This window comes from Crinia signifera, chromosome 3 (assembly GCF_055691185.1).
Source record: "Crinia signifera chromosome 3, ASM5569118v1, whole genome shotgun sequence".
In the NCBI taxonomy this organism is placed as follows: domain Eukaryota; kingdom Metazoa; phylum Chordata; class Amphibia; order Anura; family Myobatrachidae; genus Crinia; species Crinia signifera.
In genome coordinates this window covers 50,810,835-50,838,357 of record NC_139219.1, presented here as the reverse complement: position 1 = coordinate 50,838,357, position 27,523 = coordinate 50,810,835, and the positions used below count along the sequence as shown (strand labels likewise).

At 43.8% G+C, this 27,523-nt stretch overlaps 1 protein-coding gene across 4 annotated transcripts in view; it reads right to left on the bottom strand.

The window, feature by feature from the left end:
• Positions 1 to 1,505: 1,505 nt before the first annotated feature.
• Positions 1,506 to 27,523, bottom strand: part of PELI1 (pellino E3 ubiquitin protein ligase 1) — a 69,804-nt gene continuing 43,786 nt past the window's right edge. For all 4 annotated transcript variants that reach the window (XM_083175778.1, XM_083175779.1, XM_083175782.1 and 1 more), the window contains exons 2-7: positions 13,235 to 13,375; positions 9,963 to 10,092; positions 7,859 to 7,960; positions 5,608 to 5,805; positions 5,338 to 5,526; positions 1,506 to 4,209 (exon numbers count right to left, since the gene is read on the bottom strand). In XM_083175778.1, coding sequence (XP_083031904.1) covers positions 3,643 to 4,209; positions 5,338 to 5,526; positions 5,608 to 5,805; positions 7,859 to 7,960; positions 9,963 to 10,092; positions 13,235 to 13,375 — 1,327 coding nt within the window. In that variant the 3' untranslated portion in view covers positions 1,506 to 3,642. The remainder of the gene's footprint in view (positions 4,210 to 5,337; positions 5,527 to 5,607; positions 5,806 to 7,858; positions 7,961 to 9,962; positions 10,093 to 13,234; positions 13,376 to 27,523) is intronic.

Sequence of the window (27,523 nt, the reverse complement as noted above, 5' to 3'; positions counted from 1 at the left end):
GATATCCAGTTACATGTTTCTCAAATAAGGGGGCTTTAATATTTTCCTGTATAACTGGTGGCACAACCCACAATACAATATCCCATATGCTGCCCACCAAGGTACTCCAACAGTCCAGGGATATCTCAGCTTGTGCACAGATTGTATAAATCAGACTGAATAAGGTACATTGAAAACAGTGGGTCAGATGTATTAAGCCTTAAAAAGAGATAAACGGATGTCATTTTTCAAATATAGTCTATGACCTGACAGTTTGGAGCGGATTGGCTGGACGTTTATCTCTCTTTATCACCCCTGCATTTATCTCTCTTTTTTTAAGGCTTAATCCATCTGCCCCACTATTTGTGAACCACTGCTTGAGGGAATCCTCATGGCTAACACATCTATCCTTATGCATGACAGTGACACCTATACTACATAGTAGAGATGAGTAGCTCACTGCTGAGCCGGTTCTTTGACCCGGCTCTACTAAAAGGTGAGGTATTTGAAGTGAGTGGCGGCTCTACTGTGAGACTGTTCTTCACTGGGTGTATTGGAAGAAGGGACTCACTCCAGGAACCGCCGTTCGCTCTCTGACTGGTGTTTACTGACTAACTCTGAGTCACATGTCCTCAGGCAGCCAGTGAACAAGCGGCGGTTCCTGGAGCGAGACAGTTCTTCCAATCACACTCAGTGAAGACAGTCTCACAGGAAGAACCGCTGCTGAGCAGCTCACTGTTTACTGACTCCGTGAAGAACTGAATAGGTGAGCAGCGGCTCCTGGAGCAAGACTGTTCTTCCAATCACTTACCGTGAAGAACAGTCTCGCTCCGTGTGGTGCACTGCACCCTGTCTTCGACTCCCCGTGCTTGTACAGCAGCCTCCCACATAGTAATAATAGCGGCACATAGGCACTTATGTGCCACTATTATTAAAGCGAGCAGTTCAAAAGACCCGGCTCTTTTCCATGAGCCAAGCCGGGCAGAGCCGCTCATGAGAAAGAGCTGAGTTGCTCGCCTCCACGTAGTACTTAGGTAGTGTAGTCTATGGGAGGACACTCTTCTAGGTAACAATGTTTGTTATTTATGTCAAAGCTACATATTCTTTTCATCTATCCACAGACCATTCCAGTAATGCGCGGTCCACAACAGCCATGTTAATCAAAGTGAATGTAAACAGGCAGCCATGCCTGGAAACAGTGATGCCTTCCCCAATTCCTTACTGGTGGATTAATGACTACCAACATTAAACAAAGCAAAGGAGACCTCTAGATCGGAGACCATTACAACACAGTTCATTACATTATCAGCAGACTGTAGTGCTAAATCTATAGGTCAATGCGTTAACGTGTTCAAATAAAATACATATGATTTCAGCTTTCCTAAGCATTGTGAGGCACAGGTGCAAGCTGGCGCACAAATTTAAAGGTATCCTTTATGTGACCTTGCAGCGCTCCCGCATCACTAGGTATCCACCACTAGTAGGTGCCAAAACATTTAACAGACGGACACTTAATAAGGAGAATGTCAAGTTTCACAGAATTCATTTAATATGCAAATATACTTAAGATTTATTGGTAACTGCCCCATTTAGATATTTTAGATGTCAATTTCATACATAGTATGCTTGTCTGCACAAAAAGGGCACCAATTATGGCTTAGCTCTAAAAACAGATCTTTTAGAAGGAATGCTTTATAAATGTGTGAAAAAAAAAAAATGTTCCACCTAATACAGAAGATATTCCTGATATATCTTTAAATGAAGATACACATTCACCATTGTACAGGCTGCAGGTGTAAACCCGGAAACAAATAGGCATACTAATGCTGACCAGAAGTTGCATATTTTAAACATACATATCCAAATAAATTGCTACAGCCGCCACAGCAAGCAAGAGAAAATGAATTCATTGACAAATACAATCACAATCTTTTATGCAGTAAGTAAATGCATAGCAGACAATTTTGAACTTTTTTTTTTCCCTTTTTCATATAGAATTTTTGTAAAATAATGAATGGTTCCCACTAATCCACTGAGCCCCCAAATCCCATAAAACATGAATAGACGCCTCTGCTAGTAACTTCTCCCAAACACAACGGTAAGCCAGGACTCCTCCTCCAAGAGAATAAATTAGGATTAAAATCATATTAAAATTTTACAGTATGGACTCTTTACATATATATAACAAATCATTTGCAGGTTTTATTTACATGTCTGAACACAAAGTAGCTCTTGGGTGCATTAAGCAAGCTTTAAATGTACCAATCACAAACACACACACAGGGGTGGTGGCCATTTTGTAGACGAGTCAATGCATACAAAAATGTTCCTCACTTCTTATTTCTTATGTGGGCAACCTATAGAAAATGGAACTGGTGGCACCTCTAGAACACAAACGTCACTGATGTTAGAGGTCCCTAGCAAATCAACAGATAAATGGTTTACAAAATGGCCACCCTATGTGTGTAGGAGGTGGGTAGACTTTATATTTTCCATAATTATATTTCAGGTTTCACACTGAAAAGGCAGATTCTGACAGAAGAAAAAAACTAAATAAATAGGTTAGCTACCCATGTTCTTAGTTTTCCTGAGTGTGTGCGAAAAACAAAAATAAACCTATGGTGGCATATAAAATAAAAAATACACATGATGCTTGCGTCTATTTTGTTCCAAAATTGCAAGAACACTTTACCGATCATGTTTTTCACCTCTCCAGACAAGGAGTATTAAAGCTAAGGCTATGCTACAATCATAAAACATGGAGGGAAAAGAAAATATAACAAAAAAAGACAAAAAAAAAAAAAAAATACAACCTGCTGAAAGACGTTCATATGAAAAACATTTAATCAAAAAAGTATTTAAAATCCAGTAAAAATATTTCATGTACCCAAGAAAATCTGATTGTAAAATCCGTTCTGGCCTCATTGTGAGTATCAGCAAATGCTTAATAAGGAAAAAAAAAAGGATATATAATGTCACAAATACTTCAGGAGTAAAAACAAATATGAAATAAAATTAATCGTGATAAATAAAACCCTGAAATGTTGCACATGTATGCAAAATGACTAACATTTGTTAAGACGAAAAACAAGGAGGACATGATTGAACTGCATATTTACAGAACCCTCTGGTGAGCACTTAACGTGTTACAATGTTACATGATTCAATAGCAAAATGTCCAACGACTCAATAATAAAAGCAAACCGAATGAAAGAAACATCGTCCGTATGGGTTTTTTGTGCCCGGGCTACTTTCAGCTTTCAAAGTAAACGGGTCAATATGCAGAACAAATATATCAAGTCACTGGGCATTTTCCGTACTAAAGTTAAATAGAAAAATGTTGTATGCTATATATATTACAATGTGTTTTTTTAAACTGTAAACTAATGTAGTTTGCGCTGACTGTATTCTCCCCAGTTTCACAAAATAATTTAATACTGAGGTGGGTCATTCAGAAATAATAATGAAGGCATTTAAATCATATCTGCATAATCCTATTTGAAATGTCTTCTTGCACAAAAAGTCCCCCTCTCACATGTGTGGGGACTTTCTCGATTCCCTTACACTTGCCGGGAGGGGTGCCGATGACTTGTAGAAGACGGCTCGGAAGCCAACCGAACCCATCTTAGTTTGGTGTGGTCAGTGCAAGCCCTGAAAAGGCCGCTAGTCTACAGGTCCTTGGAAAATGAGTCTGATGTAGCCTTGTTCTCCTGCCAGCTGGTGTGCACAAAATGGGCACGCTGCGTGAAAAGTGTGAGTACCATGAGGAAGTGGAATCTGTGACCAGTAGGAAGTTGTTTTTTCTGAGCACACGTGTCCGCAGGGGCTGAAGGCATGCGTTGGGGGCCCTGCGTCAACATAAAATCCAGCTTCGCATCCTAGCCAAAGGGGGACGTACGGTCCCACAGAGCGACACATTGGGCACTCCCGGTCCTTCCCGTCTCGCTCCTCTTTGTTTCCCCAGTTGTGGTAGCCATGCACGTGGCCACAGTTCAGATAGACCCAAGGCTGTTTCTCATCAACAACCTCCTTCCTTTTCATGCTCGGGAAAGCCAGTGTGTTAAAGCCAACAGGACACTGAGGTCTTGCTGCATTGATTTCCTGTCTGAGTGCTTCCAAATGTTTCACAGTTGGAGTTCTGGAAAGCCCTTCGGCAGTACGCCATAACAAAGTTGCACCGCAAAGATCAATAAGGGAACCGTCCTGAAGTTCATTGCTTTCGTTTTCCACCTGTAACATAAAAGGATTCTGATTATTAGTGTCCAATACACGGTGTCCAGCTAACGGGGAAGACTGCATTTGATAACATTCTTTAGTACGTATGGACAGATAAGTACATGCCGATGGAGGCTTTAAAGCAGGCATGTCCAACGTTGGCCCTCCAGATGTTTTGAAACTACACATCCCAGCATGCTTTGCCACAGTTTTGCAATTACAGAATGCTAAAACTATTGCAAAGCATGCTGGGATGTGTAGTTTCAAAACATCTGGAGGGCCAACGTTGGACATGCCTGCTTTAAAGCCTATCCATCTACATTATAATCTCATGCACTTTTTTGTAAAGCCACACACAAAAGATCTAGAATACATTTAGATTACAAAATAATTACGGTGTGACATTTTATTCTTATTCAAACTAATACAGCCATTATTCAATAGATAATGGGAAACTACCTTAATATGGGTGCACACAATGCTATATAGCAAACGATATTGTTACTTTGGACCAATCTACGCAACCGTTGTATAGTTTAATGCTCAGTCAGTCACAGGACTGTCAGACATTGAATACTCTCATCGGATGCACCGTGCGCCCAATGGATGATTCCACGGCTGATGCAGTGACGTCACAATACATCGAGCCAGCACTGTACCGCATAGAAATTATGTTGATGTAGTGATACTTTAGCATTGCTGTGCCGCACATGTACCTAGGATAAATGTCATGGTGACACTTGTGACTATTTATATGGCACGAACGTCATGTTTCCCCACCGATGTCACAAACGGCAGCAAAGCGGTTAAACAGAGCGGATTTCAACTGCCAGGTCTTTGCAACTCAATCTGTCACGGAACAGCACAGTTGCATCAAGGAAAACATGTTAAGATGAATCATCACCCTGAATTTACATTTTTTCATAGAGGAACAGCATGTTCTGGATTTAACAAGATGAATTCACTTGAAAACTGCTATAAATACATTTAAAAGCATGAGAAAACAGTTTACTTAAAAAAATATATATATATAAAAAAGTAATCAAATAAACATTTTCTTTCAGAGTCACGTGGAGCATGACGAGGCGAACGCAGAGAACGGACAGCAGATTAGCAGTGAGGCGGCGACAGGGCAGAACTCACCATCTTTCCTCTCTGTTGGGCGGAGCGGGTTTCTCGCAGGCTGAACACGTTGCCGCACACTGAAATCTCTCGCCACACCCCGGGCTTGGAGTCCTCTGTGAATCCGTTGCGTGGATGCATGACCAGGACTCCGTTGGTGGTTAGCCCGTCCATCTGACCGTCTAATGTTTTCCATTTAGCAGCTTTCTCCTATTAAGGGTCAGTGAGAAGGCATGAGCAATCGAGCATGCATTACAGATGATCACCGAGTACATTAATACTTTACTTTACCCCAAGAAATATATTCTTTGATGAGTCGAAGCCTGCGGCATATATTCTTGCGGTGAAGGGAGGGTTTCTTTCACATATGATTCTGCAGGCAAATCTGGAGATGGTGCTCTGCACAGACTGCGTATCGGAGTTGCTCTGGCTTCCCGGAACTGTGTCAGTTACTACAAAATCAATAGGGCTTTCTGTCGACCTTCCTATCTGGGAACGCATTAGGAGAGAGATGGTATCATTGTACAGAGACAGAGCAGTGTGCAGCGAACGTCTTGTCAAGACATCACGGGTACGATCTAGGCTAAACATTACACACAAGGATTCTCTGCAGGATAAACAAGGACGTCTACAATCTCCCAACGTAAACTTTCATACTTATACGGATGTGGGAATGAATCTAGTTTTACCCAACTCCGTGTGAATTCTTCACACTTACACAAACATAACTGGACTCAACCGGTCTCGGCTGCATGTCAGATGTGTCACTAGTTAACAACAACCAGACTCAGGCAGTAGTCTTACAAATACTGCACCAGGGGCCAAATGTATTAAGCCAATGATGGGAAACCTTTGGCACTCCAGTTGGTTTTAAACTACACATCCCAGTAAGTCCTGCTACAGTTTTGCCATTTATCCATGATAAAACTGTTGCAGGGCATGCTGGGATGTGTAGTTTAACAGCAGCAGGAGGGTCAAAAGGTTGCTCATCCCTGTATTGACCTTATCAAGTGATAAAGTGGATTGTGATAAAGTACCAGCCAATCAGCTCCTGTCATTTCTCAAACCTAGCCTGTAACACGGCAGTTGATTGGCTGGTACTTTATCATTCTCAACATCACTTTTTAAGGCTAAATACATTTGGCTCCAGGTTATGCAAGCTAATGGGCGGTCCACCCAAGTAATCTGTGTATTACGACAGGTGGTACCTATACAAAGGCCCAAGGTCTTGGTGGACGTGAGGGCTTCTCAACTGGATGCAAAATGCAGCTAAGGGGCAGTGATAAGTCAGGGGAAAGTTCCCTCCTGTTCTACATGATAGAGGGAGGAGCAGCATCTGAAACTTCCCATTACACAACCGGTATAGGTCGGAAAATCGGCAATATAAAGCATAAAAACTGGTAGACCGTAATCGGCCTATCAAGTGCAATATGGGGCAGTATGGATGGTGCAATGGTTAGCATTACTGCCTCACAGGGCTGAGGTCATGGGTTTCGATTTCCACCATGGCTCTATCTGTGCGGAGTTTGTATATTCTCGCTGTACTTGCGCGGGTTTACTATGGGTACTCCGGTTTCCTCCCACAATCCAAAAACTATACTGGTAGGTTAATTGGCTCCCAACAAAATTAACCCTAGAATGTCTGTGTTTGCGTGTACATGTGGTAGGGAATATAGATTGTAAGCTCCACTGGGGCATGGACTGATGTGAATGTTCAAATATTCTCTGTGAAGTGCTGCGTAATATGTGTGCGCTATACAAGAAACTGGTAATAAATAAATATGGTGGACAAATGTCACTTAGTGTGAATTTGTCAAAATAGGTGTGAAAATTGCCAAGCAAACATTTGTATTCATCTCAATAACCAGTAATGTTTACCTACTATAGGAAATAGAATTTTTTGTTTTACACAACATATTTTATTGAATTTATACAACAAATGTGAACGGTGTTGGCATTTTTAGTGGAAATTTAAAGATATCTCAGAGATGCTGGCACTCAAAGGGTTACACATAGTATACTATACTATACAGCTGTATACTAGTACCTGGCCAGCATTTATTTGCCTGCCAGCACTGCATTAGCCCATCTCCCATTAATGGAAGAAGTGGCTGTCAGAAGAGCTGTCTAATTATCTCATTAATAAGTACACATACACTTCAAGCTAGGGTTTGCTATATTTAATTGGCTCTGCACTGGAATGCATACTCCGCTGACCAACTCACAGAATTGTGGCCAAATGTACAATAAACATATTCATTAGTTCAACTCCGCATGGTCAATTATGTGATATTGGCCGTCCTGCAACTGGAAACGTCTTGATTAGAATAGGACGGACTTCCATCTGCATTCACTTTGCTAGATACACACAGATGAGAAGTGGGGACCAGCGCCAGCAACCACTGTGCTTCTGCTTTGGATTTACAGCTTGAGGTAGGTATTACGGAATTTCGATCTCTGAGAAGAGTGGAGGCTCCACACTTTCTCTGGTCACATCATCAAACAGAAAGCCATTATTACGCTTTGGCCAGGAAAAGCTTACCTGGAACATGTCCGTGTTGCTGTCATGAGTGTACTCTACCACCACCGTTTGTGCCCGTGACAAAGTGTAGGATATGCTGTGCTGGTCCTTGTTACTTATTGCCTGAAAAACAGACATATGCCAGCGATCAGACACCCATACATTAAAGATGGTACTGCTGCTGCAGCAGCCGCTCATAGAGAAACAACATGACCGGATACAACGGCTTTTCACAAGAAAAACTATTTTACACACATTTGCAGCGTTAGTGAACAGAGGAACACAAGGAACCAAACTTTTCTAAGCGTTACAAAATACAGATGAAAATGGTCACAAGTAGCAGTTCTAGATTTCAGAGTCAGACTACATGTGGTTTTGGCAGAACATACTGGTTTTACGTTGGGCATACACTACTGCGATCTAGGCAATTTTGGTGCTATATGCATTGCTGCAAGAACTTATTGTGCGTAGCACTATAGAAGTATGAAAAAGCCAACTAAAAGCTGGCCATACACTAGCCCGATTTGGCCACTTTTCACCCCATTCCGACAGTTCAGGCAGAGAAATTAGGTGAAACGTGGCCAAATCGGATGGCAGTTTGACATCAGATCCAATGCACTGTCCTGGGCGGAATGGATCGGAAGTGGAGGTTGGACCTGCTGCACGTTCCGATCGCCAACCTGGCCAGCAGGGGAATGGGGTCACATGCAAAAGGACCTCATGAGGCTCAAGGGCTATCGGCTGCGGCTTCACTGAGGGGAGAAGTCACAGAGTAGGTCTTGCAGCTTACACGCATAATACATTTAAGTGCTGGCCAGACCCAGTAACCTGAACCACACACCAAAGCGTCTCACTCATCATTTGCAGGATACCGTGTATGGAGTATGGGATACCTGAGATGGGAAGATGTGGGTATACATAATGGTTCACATGGTTGATAATTAAAAGGGGTGAACACAGTTTATTCCTGAAATGCCTACTGTTATGGGTCTACGATCTGCCAGTTCCAAAAATATTAATTCATAGGCAACGCAAAATGTTTTTCCTGATGACATACACTTGTCCTACTACAGTAGGTAACGGTGAGCCAGATAATGAGCAGGATTGTAAACCCAACGGTTTGTGCACGAGTGCGAAGGACGGTGCATTCCACAGCGGCCGAATGCAGGGGGGCCCCGCAGGAAGGCCGCCTAATGCAGGGGGGCCCGGCAGGAAGGCCGCCAAATGCAGGGGGGCCCGGCAGGAAGGCCGCCAAATGCAGGGGGGGGGCCCGGCAGGAAGGCCGCCTAATGCAGGGGGGGGGGCCCGGCAGGAAGGCCGCCAAATGCAGGGGGGGGGGGGGCCCGGCAGGAAGGCCGCCAAATGCAGGGGGGGGGGGCCCGGCAGGAAGGCCGCCAAATGCAGAGGGGGGGGGGGGGGCCGGCAGGAAGGCCGCCAAATGCAGGGGGGGGGGGGCCCGGCAGGAAGGCCGCCAAATGCAGGGGGGGGGGGCCCGGCAGGAAGGCCGCCAAATGCAGGGGGGGGCCCGGCAGGAAGGCCGCCAAATGCAGGGGGGGGGGCCCGGCAGGAAGGCCGCCAAATGCAGGGGGGGGCCCGGCAGGAAGGCCGCCAAATGCAGGGGGGGGCCCGGCAGGGGGGCCGCCAAATGCAGGGGGGGGGGGGGGGGGGGGGCGGCAGGAAGGCCGCCAAATGCAGGGGGGGGGGGGGGGCGGCAGGAAGGCCGCCAAATGCAGGGGCTGGCAGATGCCGACAATTAACACAGGTTGCCACCTGCAACATTAGCATCTTTCCAGACAGCAACTCCATCCAAATGCTCAGCTGCTGTGTGTGTACTGTATCCATCCCTGAACCAGGCCCTGCATACATAGGTATTTTAAATATATACACATCATTGAGAATGAAAATTCAAACAAGCCACAACACACAAGTGTGTCACAGAACCGAATGGCATGTTTACATTCAGCAGCATATATAAAACTAGTCAAGGCTACAAGGGCACAAAATACAGGAGGCTATACCCACTAGTGCACAGTGCAGCAGATATTTTGAAGCAACAAATCTTGTAACCGACATATAAAAGATCAAACTAATCCTTAGAAAGACTTAGAACAGTCAGTCCATTTACCTTTGCTGCCTGCGGGGTACAGGCAATGTGAACAGTACTTGGCTTCACCCCATTTGCTTTGAGTCTTTTCAATAAAGCAAACCTGCTTTTTCTTCTGCCTCTGTCTCCGTTTGGCAGGGAGCCATTGTATCTAAAAGGATTTCAAGAACAATTCCGAGATGATTTACATAACACGGACTTTGCTTGGTAATGACAAACAAGAACACACACGGCAATAAAACACACTCGGCCATTGCAAAAGTAATCTGAAAATAATCTGTTAAAAATGAATTTCTCATTATGCATTTACCGGCAAGGCGGCCATTTTGCTAGCTTAGCCCATATTCTTGAGAACATTGGCTCCGAGCGACTGGAAAAGCAGAGTACTACATCAATGCTTTTGTTCTATAAACACTATGGTTGCCTCCAATAGGTGGATTACATGGCCTGATTTATTATTGGAAAACCGCATTAAAAACCCAAAAACGTATAAAAAAAACCTCATAATTCATGATGTTCTGGTAGATTGGTTTTCCAATATATGAATGTACTTTTGTCATATTAAATATTAGCTTTGACTCACTTTGTGTGCTAAGTAGTGTGGGGCTATGAGAAGAGGGGGACTTGTGGGGCCTGTATATTTAGGAGACAATTCATTGACAATCCGATAATTGAAAACAAAAAAACAAAAACAACACAACCCACAAATAATGGATATCACCTGTGGTCTGCCAGGGAATTCTGCATATAGCAGACATGTTGAAAATCCCACACTTACCAAACCCAAACATTTTTGATTGTTGCAATTGGCGAAGAGGATTTGTAGCATGCCGGGTTTACGCATTCCCCTGCCCCAGGCAACAGCAGAACAGGGAATTTCCTTGATAAGTTACCCATAGTCATTAGTATTTAAAAGCTGTATACCTTAGACATCTTGATATTAATAGTAATGACCTGTGCTACTCACCAGACCCCACAACCTGGCTAAAGATATGGGGCCAGATGCACTAAGCTTCAAAAGTGATAAAAATGGAGAGTGATAAACAACCAGCCAATCAGCTCCTGCCTGACATTTTTTAAACACAGCCTGTGCCATAGCAGGTAAAAGCTGATTGGCTGGCTGTTTATCACTCTCCCTTTTATCACTTTTGAAGCTTATGGCTTCTGACCCATGGCCTTATGCTTAAAAGTGGTGACTCTGTATTTCTATTAGATCGATATAATCGGTAATGTACTGAGTGGTACATGAAAGAGTCCCAGAAAATTAGACCCCTGCCAAACATCACTATATTTCTCGCAGCTTGGACAGACTTACAGCAAATGCTTATTGGTCCAGCCCAATGGCACAGGACTCGAGACAAGGATTAGAAAGTAACGGGAATAATTTTGGTACTTGTGTATTTTGGCGGCGCCCATTGCATCGCATACCATAAGGCATACGATGGTATGCGATGCGATATCGCGCGATATTGTACAATGCCATACAATTTTAAAATTGTATGGCATTGTATGTGGCATACAATGCGATGCGATTAAACATTGTATAAGCACCCTAATGGGTGCTTACAATGTTAAATGCACCCCCACGCCACCTCCCCAATATAAACGTGAACCCGAAGCGCGGCGAGCCCGCAAGGGTGGCGGTACGCGTCCTCCGACCTTTTCATACCCCCACTATCCACGCTTCGGGTTCACGTTTATAGTGGGGGGTGGCGTGGGGGTGCATTTAACATTGTAAGCACCCATTACGGTGCTTAAAAGCACCCTTTAGGGTGCTTATACAATCTTTCATCGTATAGGGGCCAAAAATCGCGTCGCATCGCATGCCATCGGTTGCATGGCATGCGATGCGATTCGATTAAAACATCGCGCTATGGAAATCGGGGGCACCGCTATAATACTTCAAGTACCTAATTTTTTCACTTCACGATTCCACATAATCCCTGGGAGGTTCTTATATGTCTTCATTTGATTTTGAGATTTTGGTTATGTACAATTTTGACCTTGACAATATTGACTATATTTACTTGAGATTTTGTCCATGGATGATTTTGACTATACTAGTACATAAGACTGTACACAATATAACCATATATACTCGAGGGTCCCACTTGAGTCAATAAGTTTTCCCAGTTTTTTTGTTGTAAAATTAGGTCCCTCGGCTTATATTCGGGTCAACTTATACTCGAGTATATACGGGTAGTCAAAATTGGCTTGCCTGCAGAGTCTAAGTTTTCTTGCAATGCCAATCCCATGGCGAGCATCGACATCACAAGCTGTAAGATTTGTGCTAACATTGCTTCCTATTGCGACTGTACAGTCAAAATTGGAATTTTGTTCCACTCAGTAAAAAATACATTGGCATCACCCCCTCTAATAAAAACATAGATATGTGATGTCAGATAAGAACCATCTGGCCCATCCAGTCTGCCCCAATTTTAACCATATCGTTACCGCAAACACGATATGATCCCGATTTCTTTGTAATGCTATCCTTTCGTTTATCCCATAAATGTTTACATTTCTCTTCTGTCTCCACCCACTCGGATGGGAGGCCATTTCACTAGTCCGCCAGCCTTTTGCATTTATCTTGTACAACCAAAATGTAAAATGGTAAAGCTGTGATAATACTAGGTGTGCCCAAATGAAAAAGGAAACTATGATTGTATGTAAAGAATATTTTAATTAAAGAATATTTAATTACAGTACATGTGTAACATTACAACTGCACATAATTGCCATTGATGCAATGATACCAGCGCGCAAGAAGGGAGTGATGGCTTCAGTGTATAAACTCCCGAGTTGCTGACGGATCCAGTTTTCCACTGTGCACTTGTCACAGGTGAACTGTTGACCTTGAAGTGATTTTTTAAAAAGGGGCCGTAGACATGGGAGTCACACGGAGACATACGCAGCCAAAATTATGGCAGGGTTGGTGACAATGTGTGCCTGCCCGGGCCGTGGTAAGTCCTCAATGCTTTCACTTCCTGTTTATAAGGCTGACACCACCAGAATACGGTACACCGCCCTCATCCTGCGATAGATTTCTGAAGCATGCCCGCCTTCAGTTTCTCTTTGCGCTGATCTGGAGGAATCCATCACGCAAACCGACCGCACAAAACAACTTTACAGGAATGAATAAACTGAGGTGAAGCCGTTCATTACACATGCACAGCTGGGAAAATCACCACGCCATCTATCGGCAAACACATTAACCCACTGCGCTACAGCAAATGTCTCCATTTCATTTGGGCGCACCTTATAGGAATAATAAATAAAAAGACAGCACTCACCCCAGTACAATGAGCTCCCCATATTTCACAGGTGCTTTAGCGGGGTGGTTTTCTTGATCAGGAGAAAACATTAGCGTGGCCGTTGGATTTAACCCACTCAGTCTGATCATGAGCTTCGGTGCGCTTTTTTCATTATTTTGTCTGGGAAAAAAAAAAAGAGAGAGACAAAAGGATTAAAAATGATAAGAAAACACTTTCATAAAAGGATCAGTGAAGGTGAAATAAAAGTGACCTATAATAAGAGGGGAAATGAAATATATATATTCTAACCAATTTAAAAGTGTGTGTGTAAGACTTTCACATGAGTGTAAACAGCTTCAGTGTCTTGACCATATTGGAGCACAGCAAGGTACCGCTCGCTTGTAAGGTCTATTGTGCGATATACCCGATAATGTTTGTCTGTGCCATTCAACAGATTTTCCTGGATTCTCTAAATACGGGGGTAACTTGATTGAGTTAGTTGCGCATACAAAACCATGTTCTCCCGTCAATCTGTTTTGTTGGCTTAATGCCCACTCTGGTTTGGTACTGCAGAATTTACACCCCTATATGTTCATATTTTTCCACACCCAAAAAATACAAATCTGGAGCATAACCTCATGCGACAAATAAACAAGCAGATTTTACTTTGCCAATTTATATTCAAGAACAAACAAGAGCAGAAAAAAACACCCAGGTAAATACACCCAACTCTTCAGTAGTTTCTAGAACCTCATTATCAGCAATAACTTAGTGGACGGTACCCTATTACTCCCGATAATGCACCGCTTGTGAAAAACTGTGATTTTACGCATTTCAGAAATAATGGGTTCCGGCGGTACTCATGCCCATTGACACAAATTAATTTCTTGCGTCACTTTAGATGGACACTGCACATGCCCAAAAACTATTATATGGCCCCCGTAGATCCATTCATTTATATATGAATCTCCTATGATTCCTTGGGTTAAATCTGCTCAGTTTCCACTCCTGGGAACCCGGACAACGGTCCTAAGTGTTTTGAGTTTAGAAACTAAATAATCCCTCACTAGAGAACGATGGCTTTCCAATTTTTCAGAAATGAGTTTAATACAGTCCTTACCATACAGCAAAGATGTCTCAGGGGTGATTGCAAACCAAATGCTAGGCTTTTACCCTGAGGCAGTAACACATCCAGATTATCAGCATCTCACAACACTTCATGGTGGCCAATTTGTTTGTTTAATAAATTACAATTTCATTCTGTTGCATATCAAGATTAGTATTATCACATATTAGGATTTTGTGACAACTTCACAGCACAGGAAAATGTGAAAAGCCAGATGTTCTAGTGACTGCAATTCAGTCATTACTAAAAGATACACAGTTGGTTTTACTCAGAGGGAAACTGCAGGTGAAAGCTTTGTGTGTGCTTTACCGTATGGTGTAATACACTGGCCCTATATGTGTATCGGAATTCACTTACAGGCTCTTCAGCAATAAAATCCTGTATTCTTAGAAGTAGAGATCTATAAAGAAATAGATGTTCTATGTCATAATTTAACCCCTTGGGCAGTAATTTAATGCTATTTGCGAGCTGTGACAGCGAGCAGGGCTGACTGCTCGCTCTCACTATTCAATCGCACAGGCCGTTTCCACCTCGCTTGGTTTATACAGCGACTTGGAAACGGCACGTGCGCCCGCTAAACAGCAGGGGGGGGTGGTTCCGTATTCCCCAGAACGTTGAATGCGGTTAACAGCCGGCACGGGGGTTAAACGACAAGGGCTGTTTTTGGCGATCCTCGCTGTTTAACTCCCTCGTCAGCCTCATTGAATATGGCCCTTTGAGTGCCAAGCAAATTTGTCTAAATAGATATGAAAATTGGCAAGTAAACATTTTTATTCATCATAACGACCTGTAATGTTGACCTTATATAGGAAATATTTTTTTTTTTCCCCCCACAACATATAACTTTATTTATATAAGAAATGTGAGCGACGCTGGCATTTTTTGTGGATCTTTTGCACATCTCACAGAGATGTTGGCACTCAAAGAGTTAATCCCTTATTTCAATGAAGACATTTCTTCTGTGCTCAGAAAGGAGGGGATTTCAAATGAAGACCAGCTCAGATGTTCTGTCTAGGTGAATTGTAATGAAATCTAAATTATAAATGGAAGCGTGAAAATTACATTTTGAAATGTGACAGCTCCTAAATGAGCGGTATTCTTAGAATAGACCATACATTGTACATGATGTGCTACGGGTAACACACCGCCTGTCAATCTCCCAATAGACACCTATGGCATAGGATTGATAAAAGCAGAACCTTGCTCAACCCCCTCAATTATTAGTGTCTAGTAATGCTCTCAAATCATAGACAGTCCATATAAAGTAGATGATGGAAACACAAAAAACGCACACAAATGACCAATTGTTTCAGAGAAAAATCATCACAAAAGGACAACCAGACCAGAGATCTTCAAAATAGGAATCGCATGGTGACCTATGTCCATGACAACAGCCTGCGTTCTGTAACAGAGAAATGTAATGGTGACCTATGTACTATAAGGACAGACTGCACAGTATTACAGATGCATTGCATGGTGACCAATGAGGACAGACTACACGCTATAACAAACAAATCGCATGGTGACATTTGTCCCATGAAGATGGACTGCACACTTTAACACCTGAATTGCATAGTGACCTATGTCCCTTGAGGACGGACTGTGCAGTATAGTGTTCATTCTAGCACCTTGCAAAACCCATGCAGTTCCTCGTTCCTGCCTGGGGTGTCACTGTCTGCTGTGATGCCTTTATTACATTGTCGCCTGTATCTCAATACAAACCAGGCTGTACTAGAAGCACCATAGCAGACAGCGACACCCCAGGCAGGAAAGAGGAACTACAGGAGATTTGAGAGATGCAGGGTTCTAGTTCTAGTATCAATAGGAGATTAACATCTGTATGTGTCTCAAACTGCATCTCATCCACAGGTAAAAAGGACACATACATACATAGTACTGTAAATGCGACAAGCTGTGCCATGCCAATAACATATGCAAATATTTTAATATTTTTTTTTACTTTATGAGGACTGAGGGTACAGACATTCATTCTCTAAATACTTGCAGCTTCCTGTTTGTATAAACAGCCCCCCCCCCCCCAACTCTGTTCCACAAGTCCGTTATGGACAAGAATCATTATTGCAATGCTTAAGGTGCATACACACAGAACAATGTTGGAAATGATCAGACATCGTTACCCATGGTTTCAAATTGTTCATTTTTTGCATACCCCCGAAACACTTCACCAAAGATTGGTCTATGACCTTCCTGCATGCTTAAAAGATCATAGACCGATCTTAAAGATCGGCGGGTGCGCGCATCATGAAAGATACATGGAACGATTTGAACGATTGGTCGTTCCGATCGATCGGGAACGCCCACATTTTGCCTCAAATCTTTCAGTGTGTATCCGCCTTCAGGAATATAACTGTCCCTGTGGTCTTTAATCCTACTCTGGACTTTATAAACATCCACCAATGCCTAAAATGGTTGAAAAATCACAGATAAACATTCTGCATGTACAGGCACTTTAGCATTTAGAGGTCCTTAAAGCATATAATTATCTAGATTACCCAGCTGACCTATCAGGTGTGACACCGATATATAGGAGTTTGTACCCACGCATCAGTGTTCCGTCAGGCAGGATATGTGGCTGCCAGTGTCGTGAGTAACTAAATAGAGTTTCTCGCTATATCAACAACACTGTATTCTATACTCAGCTTCTAAAAAATCCCTGCCATGCGTTAAGTATATGTACCCGCGTAGACAAATCAAAGGGTTCAGTGGTTACCATGCACATGTCCACACATGTGTAAAAGGAAATACCTGCTGGAGCAGGAAGGAAAGCCGCCAAACGCATGGACTGTAAAATATTTTAAACATAAGGTAAAAAGAGCCTACGCAACCTACAGCTTAACAAAGGGTAAATTAGAAAGTAAGGACAGCAGCAAATTAATCTGGCAAAGGAAATTCTGGGCTCATATTTCCTCAGTGCTGTGTCAAACCAACTTGCAGAACATAGCAACAGTAACCATGGGCAGCAGGACACGGGAGACACAAGCGAAGTTGGTTGAAATAAATCAAAAGGAGTCTGTGGTATAAAGTGCGATACAGAAGTGGGAGTCATTGCACTATCATTATATGCTCCTGTGAACTATGATTCAGACCTGACGTCGCACCCTGCTGCTTCATTACAAATGACATGTTCGTAAAAATGAACGGAGGATGTGATTTGTGATTCAATTATATACCTGTGAATTCAGTAAGGGAACAAGCACAATGCTGGAAAGAACATCATTAGCTGGAACAATATTGTACAAGAAGGTTTCACAACGGCTTGTCGCTGAAAACAGCTGGCAATTAACAAAGTTACAGGCCCTTAATACGTAGAGGTGGATAGCAAATTAGGACTGTGGCCATTGTACCTATTTAATACTCTCATACACAGAATTGAAGGAATTTGGTTTATTCTACCTATAAAATCAAAAGACTTCAGTTCAAAACACAGGAGACACTCTGTTTAGTGAATGGATAGGCTGTATGAATTAAAATCAGAGAGCTTCACAATTTTTTTTATCTAGGAGTCAGGATGAAAGTGCAGGAGCCCGACACAAAGGGCCACTTACCTACATGCTCTCTGCCAGGGCTTACCCCTCCTCACCGTTACCATGCGCGGTAACGGCAACAGCCGGGAAGAGTGGTGGGTCAACCCACCCTGCTGTATCAGAGCAGGTCATCTGCTATTTCAAAGCTCACGAGCCAATCGTAGCTTATGGTCCGACAGCCAATTAGGAACTACCACTGCCGCTGCTGACTGGCTGTCGAATGGTGAGTTCCTACTGGATCACGAGCCGCCTTGAGTTTTGAAATAGCCGCAGACCTGCTCTGGTACGGGTGTGTTGTCCACCGCTCTGCCCAGCGGTTGCCATTACCGCACCACTCTGCCCTGGCCAGGGGAATGCCAGGTGACAAGATGCACCTTGCAAAATCTGGTCTCCAGGAAGCAGAATCTGATCGCCATGGCAACCTGGCCCCCAGGATATGTTGGTACCTGAATTAAGACAATCAAGATCTTCTGCTTGTTGATGGTATTCCAGGCAACATAAAACAGTCAGTCATTGCAAGACATCAATCAAACGTTAAAGACTTGGAAGGTTTCCTTACTTCATTAATTTATAGCAACCTGCAGGGTATGTTCTATACAGGATCCAGGTGTAAAGAGCAATTGAACAATGCTCTAGTCTAGTCTAGCCAACAATGCACAGTTATGTCTGTGCATTAGCGCCAACAGTTGATAAAGGCTGCATTTGTTCTATTTCATTGATCATAACGGAGATGAAGAGCGACGAAGGGAAGAGACGTCCCTAACGGCAGTAATTCCTAGAAGGTAAACTCGTTATGTCTGGAAGATACAGTGTTCTATTTTCCAGCAGGAGTCTGATCAGGTGCAAGACTACCAGAAAGCCTCTCCTATATATGCATAGGACATGTACTGTATTTTGACTGTATTCATTGCAAAACCTTTGCATGTGCTATGCTGTGTAAACATTACCATGTTAGGTCTAACGTTCCTTCTATAAATGCAACATCATATTAAAAGGCCAATTTGAGGCGATTAAATTATAAATGAAAATCAGCCGATGATTCACACATAATCCATGGCTGCTAGACCACAACCAGATATTTCAGTGAGCCAAGAAATATCTCTGTGGATCTACTGTGATGTTTCAATGATGCCAATGCAACTTTAAGGCCAATATACACAAACACCTCTCAAACCTATTATACATTCACTTTTTTTAGTATCCGACTGAAGTGGAAACAATTATACACTTTAATGTATTGCCTGTAACATTCTGCCAGCTATAGGTCCATCGATGGAGGATCCTATACAAGGGCAACCTTCAGCACGGTACACACATATCTTCTAGTAGGGCACAGAACCAATAATGGTGTTCATTCTAGCACCCGCCATATTTGAAAACCCATGCAGTTCCTCTTCCCTGCCTGGGGTGTCGCGGTCTGCTGTGGTGTTTCTAGCACAGGTCTGGTTTGTATATCAGTGCTGATATACAGACCACACTGTGCTAGAAACACCACAGCAGACAGCGACCCCAGGCAGGGAAGAGGAACTGCATGGGTTGTCAAATATGGCGGGTGCTAGAATGAACACTACAATATTTTGCTACAATTTTCCATTCACACCACCGGCAAATTACCGGGTTAAAGCTTTTCAACCCGTTAATTTGCCGGAAAACCCGGTGAAAGGGTCAACACGGGTCTTAAGTCCCGGCACTATGGCCCTGCTCTTGATCAGGGTCGGAGTGCCTGGATTTAAGACCCGTGTTGACCCTTTCACACCACCGAAAAACCAGAGTTTTCCGGCAAATTACCGGGTTGAAAAACTTTAACCTGGTAACTTGCCGGTGGTGTTAATGGGGTCCGGCTGGCACCCGGCAAAATTACCCGGCACTTAAAAATGCAGGGTAATTGCCGAGTGGCCGGTGTGAAAGGGGTATTAGATCGATTTTGAGCTCTAGCTAGCAGGAACATATCCTAAATAAAAGAAACTTTATTTGCCAATTTTCATTTATTACTATGAACGGGGACTGCCAAGCTGCTGGACAGGCGATACCGTCAATAAACTCAGAGGAAACCATGCCATTGTCATAATAGAAATATGTTGGTTGAATCATCTGATCACAGACAAAACAAATAAGTGTAGCTGAAAGAATCTCTCTCTACTCTGAATTTGTTATCACCTTACGGTGGTGGATCCTCATTGAATTTGAACCGGTCACAAGTTTCAAAGTCATACAAGTAGAGCCATTTGGTTTGGGCAAGTGCCTATCAGACAGGCATTCAGTAAGGATTCAGAGACAAGCAGTTAGGCATGAACATTTTATATAGGAAAACATGCTGTGTATATCTTTGACATATTTTCTTGAGTATCATCATCTGGCCAGCAGACAATTGGGACACACCCCATCGCATTCGTTTAAACAACATCAAAATTATATTCTCCAGCCACAAACAAAATATATTTACTTTGGCTCCGTGGCTGATGACAAAGATTTCCATTCCTCTGCATAACCTCACGTGGGTCACTAATGTCAAAAGAAAGGCCACTGACAGACCCAAATACGTCTGAATTACAAGCATTTTTACTTCACATAGATACAATGATGTTATATTCATAAACGGTTAGACACATAGTAGAGCAGAAGTGTGCAAACTGGTTTTACAGTTGACGTGAACCACAAGTCCAAGCATGTACTGCCAGCAATTAGCTTGCAAATTTGTGGGGTGTGAAAATTGTAGATGGTGCCCAGCGAACCTTGAACAATTGGGGAAGGGGGGGGGGGGTAATCGATACCAAACAAACGCCCCCACCCTCACAATCTCCCCTAACTTTAAATAGATGACCGAATATCACCCAGAGGAGCTAGAGCCGGCCACAGTAATTGGTTGGCACAATGCAAAAAGTCCTGTTTGACCGATCAAACTGGTCACTTTTCGCTTATGTCACACCTCCGGGGATAGCCAAGACATAGCTAACCTGGTCTGTAAGGAGACTTCACCAACTCACAGGGCACCGATGTTCACCTGTGAAACGGACTTTGCTTTTTATTTTATACTAAATATCCCTCTGGTTTTAAAGGTTGCAGATTGAAGTGTACAGCCAGTCCTAACGAGTTTCTGAAGTTTATGGAACGGCTTTAATGTACGTATATGATCTGTGATTCCTCCAAGATCAAAACATTTGCCCGATTTTACCCGATCTCAACAGATCGGGCCGAGAAATCGTACCAAATCGGAGGTGTTTGACGTCCCTGTCGGGTCCGATGCACGGCTGCCGTGTGCCTCAGGCCTGAGATGGAGGTTGGACCTGCTGCCTGTCCGACCTCCGACTCAGCCCCCCTTCTGGCGGCGGATGCATGCGATACATCGCATGTGAACAGGCCAGCATGCAATGTATGGCATGCGACCCTGCTGGGGAGAGCCCAGGTGGCCCATACACTCATGCGATACATCGCATGTGAAAAGGCCAGCATGCGATCCTGCCGGGAGGGCTCAGGCGGCCCATACACTGCTGCGATACATCGCATGTGAAAAAGCAAGCATGCGATCCTGCCGGGAGAGCTCAGGCGGCCCATATACTGCTGCGATACATCGCATGTGAAAAAGCAAGCATGCGACCGTGCCGGGAGAGCTCAGGCGGCCCATATACTGCTGCGATACATCGCATGTGAAAAGGCCAGCATGCGATCCTGCCGGGAGGGCTCAGGCGGCCCATACACTGCTGCGATACATCGCATGTGAAAAGGCCAGCATGCAATGTATGGCATGCGACCCTGCTGGGAGGGCCCAGGCAGCCCATACACTGCTGCTATTCATCGCAGTAGTGTATGGGGCACCATTACTGCAGTGTACTGGTGAAGTTGAAAGACAGCAATAAAGGTAGGGGTGGAGGGAATCCTAAATAGAATATACCCTAATGAAACGGGTGAGGAAGGAAAGGTCTACAGCAGGGGTCCTCAAACTATTTTGCTCTGGGACCCCATTAGACAATAAAAATTATTACGGGACCCCATCAAGTGACTGCAGAAGGTCATCACATCACATGGGTGGTCAGCAGACAGCACATACATGGCAGCATTGTAGAGGCACGGAATGATGGGAGGAGTCTAAAATAACAGACAATTCAACAGATATTTCAGACTCTTTGACTCACTGACAGAGATTAGAGAAGTCATCAACCTGATGGTCAGCAACATGGAGTCGCGACCCCATGCTGAGAATATCGGGACCCACTTTGGGGTCAGGACCCACAGTTTTAGAACCGCTGGTCTACAGTATAGGTCGACAGTGAATAGGTCAATACAAGTTTTATTTAGTTTTGTATGTCCATGTCCACACCTGTCAACATGGATCCACAATTAGAGTAGCGTGTGTGCCCAATATGCTTTGATACAACTAAAGAATAATAAAATAAAAAATAAAATAAAAAAAGTGAACTCATGTCTATTTTTTTTGTCAATGTCGACTTATCAAATCTATACCAATTCCACATGTGATCAGAAGTCATGGACACATTGTAAAATCATGTTGGCTGGTGATGGCGGTGACGGCACCGCGGAGTAACTAGAGGATTACACTGCAATGTTCAAATCATTGTTTGAGTAAGATGAACAATGAACAATATTGGCAGAATGAGTAACGAGTCACATCTCCTGATGCCGGATTTTTAATGCAAGCATATAAATAGATCGCCTCACAGGCTTACAGTGAGGATAAGGGAATGGAGAGACACTGTACACATCAGAGTGTAAGCTAGAGAGCGATCGGGTTCCCAGCAATGCAGCAGAGAACTGATGTCACACAAGGCTACTACACGAAGCAGTTCATGGGCTTTTAAAAGTGCCGGCTGACAGGTTGCTTTGGCTGTGGCACCTATCTCCAGGTCAGCCGCTACCTGCACAAACCAGGACAATTATCCTTAGCCTGCGAGCACTACTACAGCATGCTGCTCTAAGTCAGAGGGAACCAATGATTGGTCACTTTCTCCTATGAAGTAGGCTAAAAGCTCTATAGCAGTGATGGCTGACGCTCCAGCTGTTGTTGAACTACACATCCCAGCATGCCCTGCTACAGTTTTGCTATTTGGCCATGCTAAAACTGATGCAGGGCATGCTGGGATGTGTAGTTCAACAACAGCTGGAATGTCAAGGTTACTGCTCTATAGTGACCCTGGAGTATCGCACAGACTTATTGTACAATGCATTCAATAGCACTTTTCTGGTGCCCAGGATCTTACTACACTAAAGGCCCATACACACTGGGCAATTTTGAGTTGAAAGCAGCTCAGTTTAACAATCTGAGCTTCTTTCAGTTTGAAAGCCGCCCAGTGCGTACGGGTCAGCGATGAGCGCTGATGCGCGCTCCCACATCATCACCAGCCGCCGTTGCTAATTTGGTATTACCAGCAGATAAGCAACGGGTTGGGTGGCTTTCCATAGCATCTTGCTAAGGAAAGCCGTCCACCACGGGGAACATGTGTATGCACTGAGCGACTTTCAGCCCAGTAATTTTCCCCTTCATCGCTGTGCATACACGCCAGGCAAAAAAGTTCCTAAACCCTTTCAGAGAAGGGCTCGGGCCACTGACACCTCTACAACCCATGTCTCAACTAGGGACCTCCTTTCACACTACACTTTGGGTCCAGGAAATTCCTGGATTAAACCGGTTCACCCTGAACCAGCTACTGCCCTGGTATTCCGTGTGAATCATTCCTCATTGTGCTCTGGCGCCTGCAGATGAGGTCACCTGCAAGTGCCCCAAACAGCCAATCAAGTTTTTCTAAACCCTCTCCCCCACCTTGGTTCACACCATAGGCAGCACCGGGAATAACAGGTTTGCAGAAACAGGACATCAGACTCCGTTCGCACACTAAGACTCAGGACAGGCCGCAACTCCGCCAATATCCTGGGTTTAAAGACTAGAGGCCAGATTCTCTAAGCTTCATAAGTGATAAAATGGAGAGTGATAAACAGCCAGCCAATCAGCTCCTACCTGCCATGCCACAGGCTGTGTTTGAAAAATGTCAGACAGGAGCTGATTGGCTGGCTGTTTATCACTCTCAATTTTATCACTTTTGAAGCTTAGAGAATCTGGCCCAATATCTGAAATGGGTATTAAATGTATTATTCCTTCTTCAAGAACAATGACCAAAATGACATGACCTTTCACAAGAGGAAAAAAAGCATGCCCAACAAGTTTCATACAAAGAACTTTTTTATAAGGCAGATCACTGATGGTGATGCCTTAATTACCCTTAGCTCAGAGTTCACTCAGCATCATGAGTAATACCGCAAATCACTGCTCACTGGTAGGAGGCAAACTCAGCTGTCGGGAGACTCACATCATTTGCTCCTTAGTAATCATCCCCATACTTGAAAGACGTAGAGAACAGCTGATTCTCCCCTCACAAAGCCTCCACAGTACATTGCAGTAACAGTCAGAGCTGTGTGTGGGCTGACTGGAACATTTAACATGTTAATAAGATGGATATTTAAAGCAGCTGGCACAATTTTCCAGAACCAAAAGATAAGCCCACACTTAGAACAAGTAGAACATGCAAGTGTGTAACTGCAGAACATAATCAATGTCTCACTTAACATCGCTGAAATGGTTGAATTGATCCAGCAGATTTCAGCATTTTCTTATTTTGGAACCTACTTAAAAGTTGGAGCAGTTTTGTGCCATCCGGGGTTTCCAGTTTGCCGTGACCAGCAACAGCTATATGCCTTATATCGCCTGTGGGGCTGTACCATTTGATTTATGCCTGAGGTGGATGAGCTACAAATGTATTTCTGAAATCATAAGTGGTACAACCCCTGACAAATATCTTACACCTGCCAATAGATGTATCCAGTAGCCGCACGGTAGCATATACCCAAATACCGCCCTTGCATGTTTGTAGCGCACCACAAATCTTCTCTAATGACATTTGGCCGTGACACAGGCTGTCCTCAGGGTCAGGTGTTGTGTAGCATTGCTGAGCGCTACAAAACATAGAAACAAATCACAGCCTGCATCCGCTGCCACAAATGACAGACCGGGCTGCTTCTCCACATCTGAAAGTAGTGCCATGTTCCTATGTCAGGGTGTCACAACAGGAGGGTCTCCTCGGTGATAAATAAGGTGCACCTAACGGCTCCTGCTTAGCAATTATCAATGTAAAGAATATCTGTAGTCTATCACTTCTAATACCATTTATATGCGTGTACACGGCTGATGTAAGTAAACAGCACATACTAACACTGGGCCACTCACTGGCTAACACTACAGTGTGACTTACTAGAAAATCCCTTTCATTTGAGACACCTATGATTTACACAGCTTCTGTGGCTGGCTGAACTCAATGCTGCCGTTCCCCTGGTTTTAAATCAGCCACAGACCTGTGTAAATCATAGGTGTCCAGAACTAAAAGCATAATATGGCAAGCCTACTTATAGTACTACTACTAGTGGCTTACGGCCACAAAATCGCATTTTTTGTCCGTGAGAACTTCTTGCTCAGGGCTACTGGCCAGACTGTGCTGAAAGATTGGAACCACATAATGGTATACCACGGGCTTTTGTTCTTTAAGCAGCATTCTTCCACACATATATAAAATTATATTATGTATATATACACACACACACACACACACACACACACACACACACACACACACACACACTGTACATGAAACATCATAATCTACTTAACATTACTGCCCTCCAAAAAAAATCAGCACAAATAATGACAACAAATGACCACAGCTGAAACCTCTGAAAAGTCATCAACATCGCACCGCAATTGCCATTGTTTTTAACTAAAAGAGCAGTTAGTTCAGTTATATACACAATATCTGGAGAATGCGCCAATATCAACAGGCTTAAAGTGGTCATACACTTCTGCGCTGTATCACAGCAGTGTATGGCCACACAAACCCCCCTGACCTTCCCGGGGGGGGGGGCAGGATCACTTGTGACCCCCTTCACCGCCGGCGGAAGGGGTCAGAGTCGGTTATCGGACGTGCAGCAGGTCTGACCTACGGTCCAGCTCCTATGCGCACGGGGCTGTGCAAAGGATCAGAGGGGGATGTCAAACACATCCGATTTGGGACGATTTTTGGCCCAATACTTCGGAATCGGTTGAAATCGGCCCAAATGGGACTAGTGTATGGGCACCTTTAAACTTTTATAGAAATGCGCGCAGATTAGTGAGCTATTGGACTGGAACCTGTTGCAAGTTCTGTCCTCAGTGAAGTACAGCATACGTGTGACAAAGGTATGTAGCATTTGATATTGCAGTATACTTAATATGAAGTATTTGAGCTTCTGGATTTGTGACCAGTGGCAAACAAGGCAGAAGCACTTTGATATGAATTTGCACCACTATGGCCAGTGGATATGATTTTAGGCAGCTGACACTTACAGACTCTTGACAACACTAAAAATACAGCATTGGGGTGAATACCTGCCTCACAGCACTGAGGTCATGGGTTCAATACCCACCATGGCCCTAACTGTGCGAGTTTGTATATTCTCCCCGTATTTGCGTGGGTTTCCTCTGGGTACTCCGGTTTCCTCCCACAATCCAAAAATATACTGGTAGGCTAATTAGCTCCTAACAAATTAACCCTAGAATGTCTGTGTGTACATGTGGTAGGGAATATAGATTGTAAGCTCCACTGGGGCAGGGACTGATGTGAATGTGCAAATATTCTCTGTAAAGCGCCGCGGAATCTGTGTGCGCTATATAAGAAACTGCTAATAAATAAATACTACCAAGTGTACTACTGGGCAATCTGTGGCTTCCCGGCTGATTCCAGCATGCCCTGCAACAGTTTTGCCATTATGGAATGCTTAAACTGTGGCAAGGCATGCTGGGAAGTGTACTTTCCCTACAGCTCGAGGGTCACATGTTGTCAGATCTTCTCTAGTGCTTCTATTCCTGGTGTACGGTATGTGTGTATGGAGAAACGTCACACAAGGCTCACCTGGGGATTTCCTGTGTATACGAGAAGCTTCTGGATGAGAGTACAAACAACAACAACAACAACAACGCAAAAAGAATATATAAGAAATAAAATACTCAGCAATGTATGGATTTAATGCAGCAATATACATCAGAGCAACTGCAGCGTGGGAAGGGGGGGGGGCCTAAGCAGGGAGCAGTGTTGCTCGCTGCTTTGGCACTCAGGAATCACACTGACATGGGGATTGAGGTTTCCTCGTGTACAGAAACCTGTCCACATAGGCTGAAACAGAAGCCAGAAAACAAGATCTTATTGGTAATCACCTGTTTGCCCAAATTATCCCAGTGATGGCTAACCTTGACACTCCAGCTGTTGTTCAACTACACATCCCAGCATGCCCTGCATCAGTTTTAGCATGGCCAAATAGAAAAACTGTAGCAGGGCATGCTGGGATGTGTAGTTGAACAACAGCTGGAGTGTCAAGGTTAGCCGTCACTGAATTAACCCATACTGCTTACAACACAAAGTGCTATACACACACACACACACACACACACAAGTTTAATAGTCAGGGTTAAAGTGCCATGTGGGTTTTCTGGAAGCAAGTGGTCTGCGTGAACTTGGTTTGTCCAAGCAGACATGAATACCCAATTAACCTCTTGTCTGTCAGCAACATTATATTGGGGATACAATAAGAGGAAAACACACTTCCTGACTGGCTTACAGGAATTCA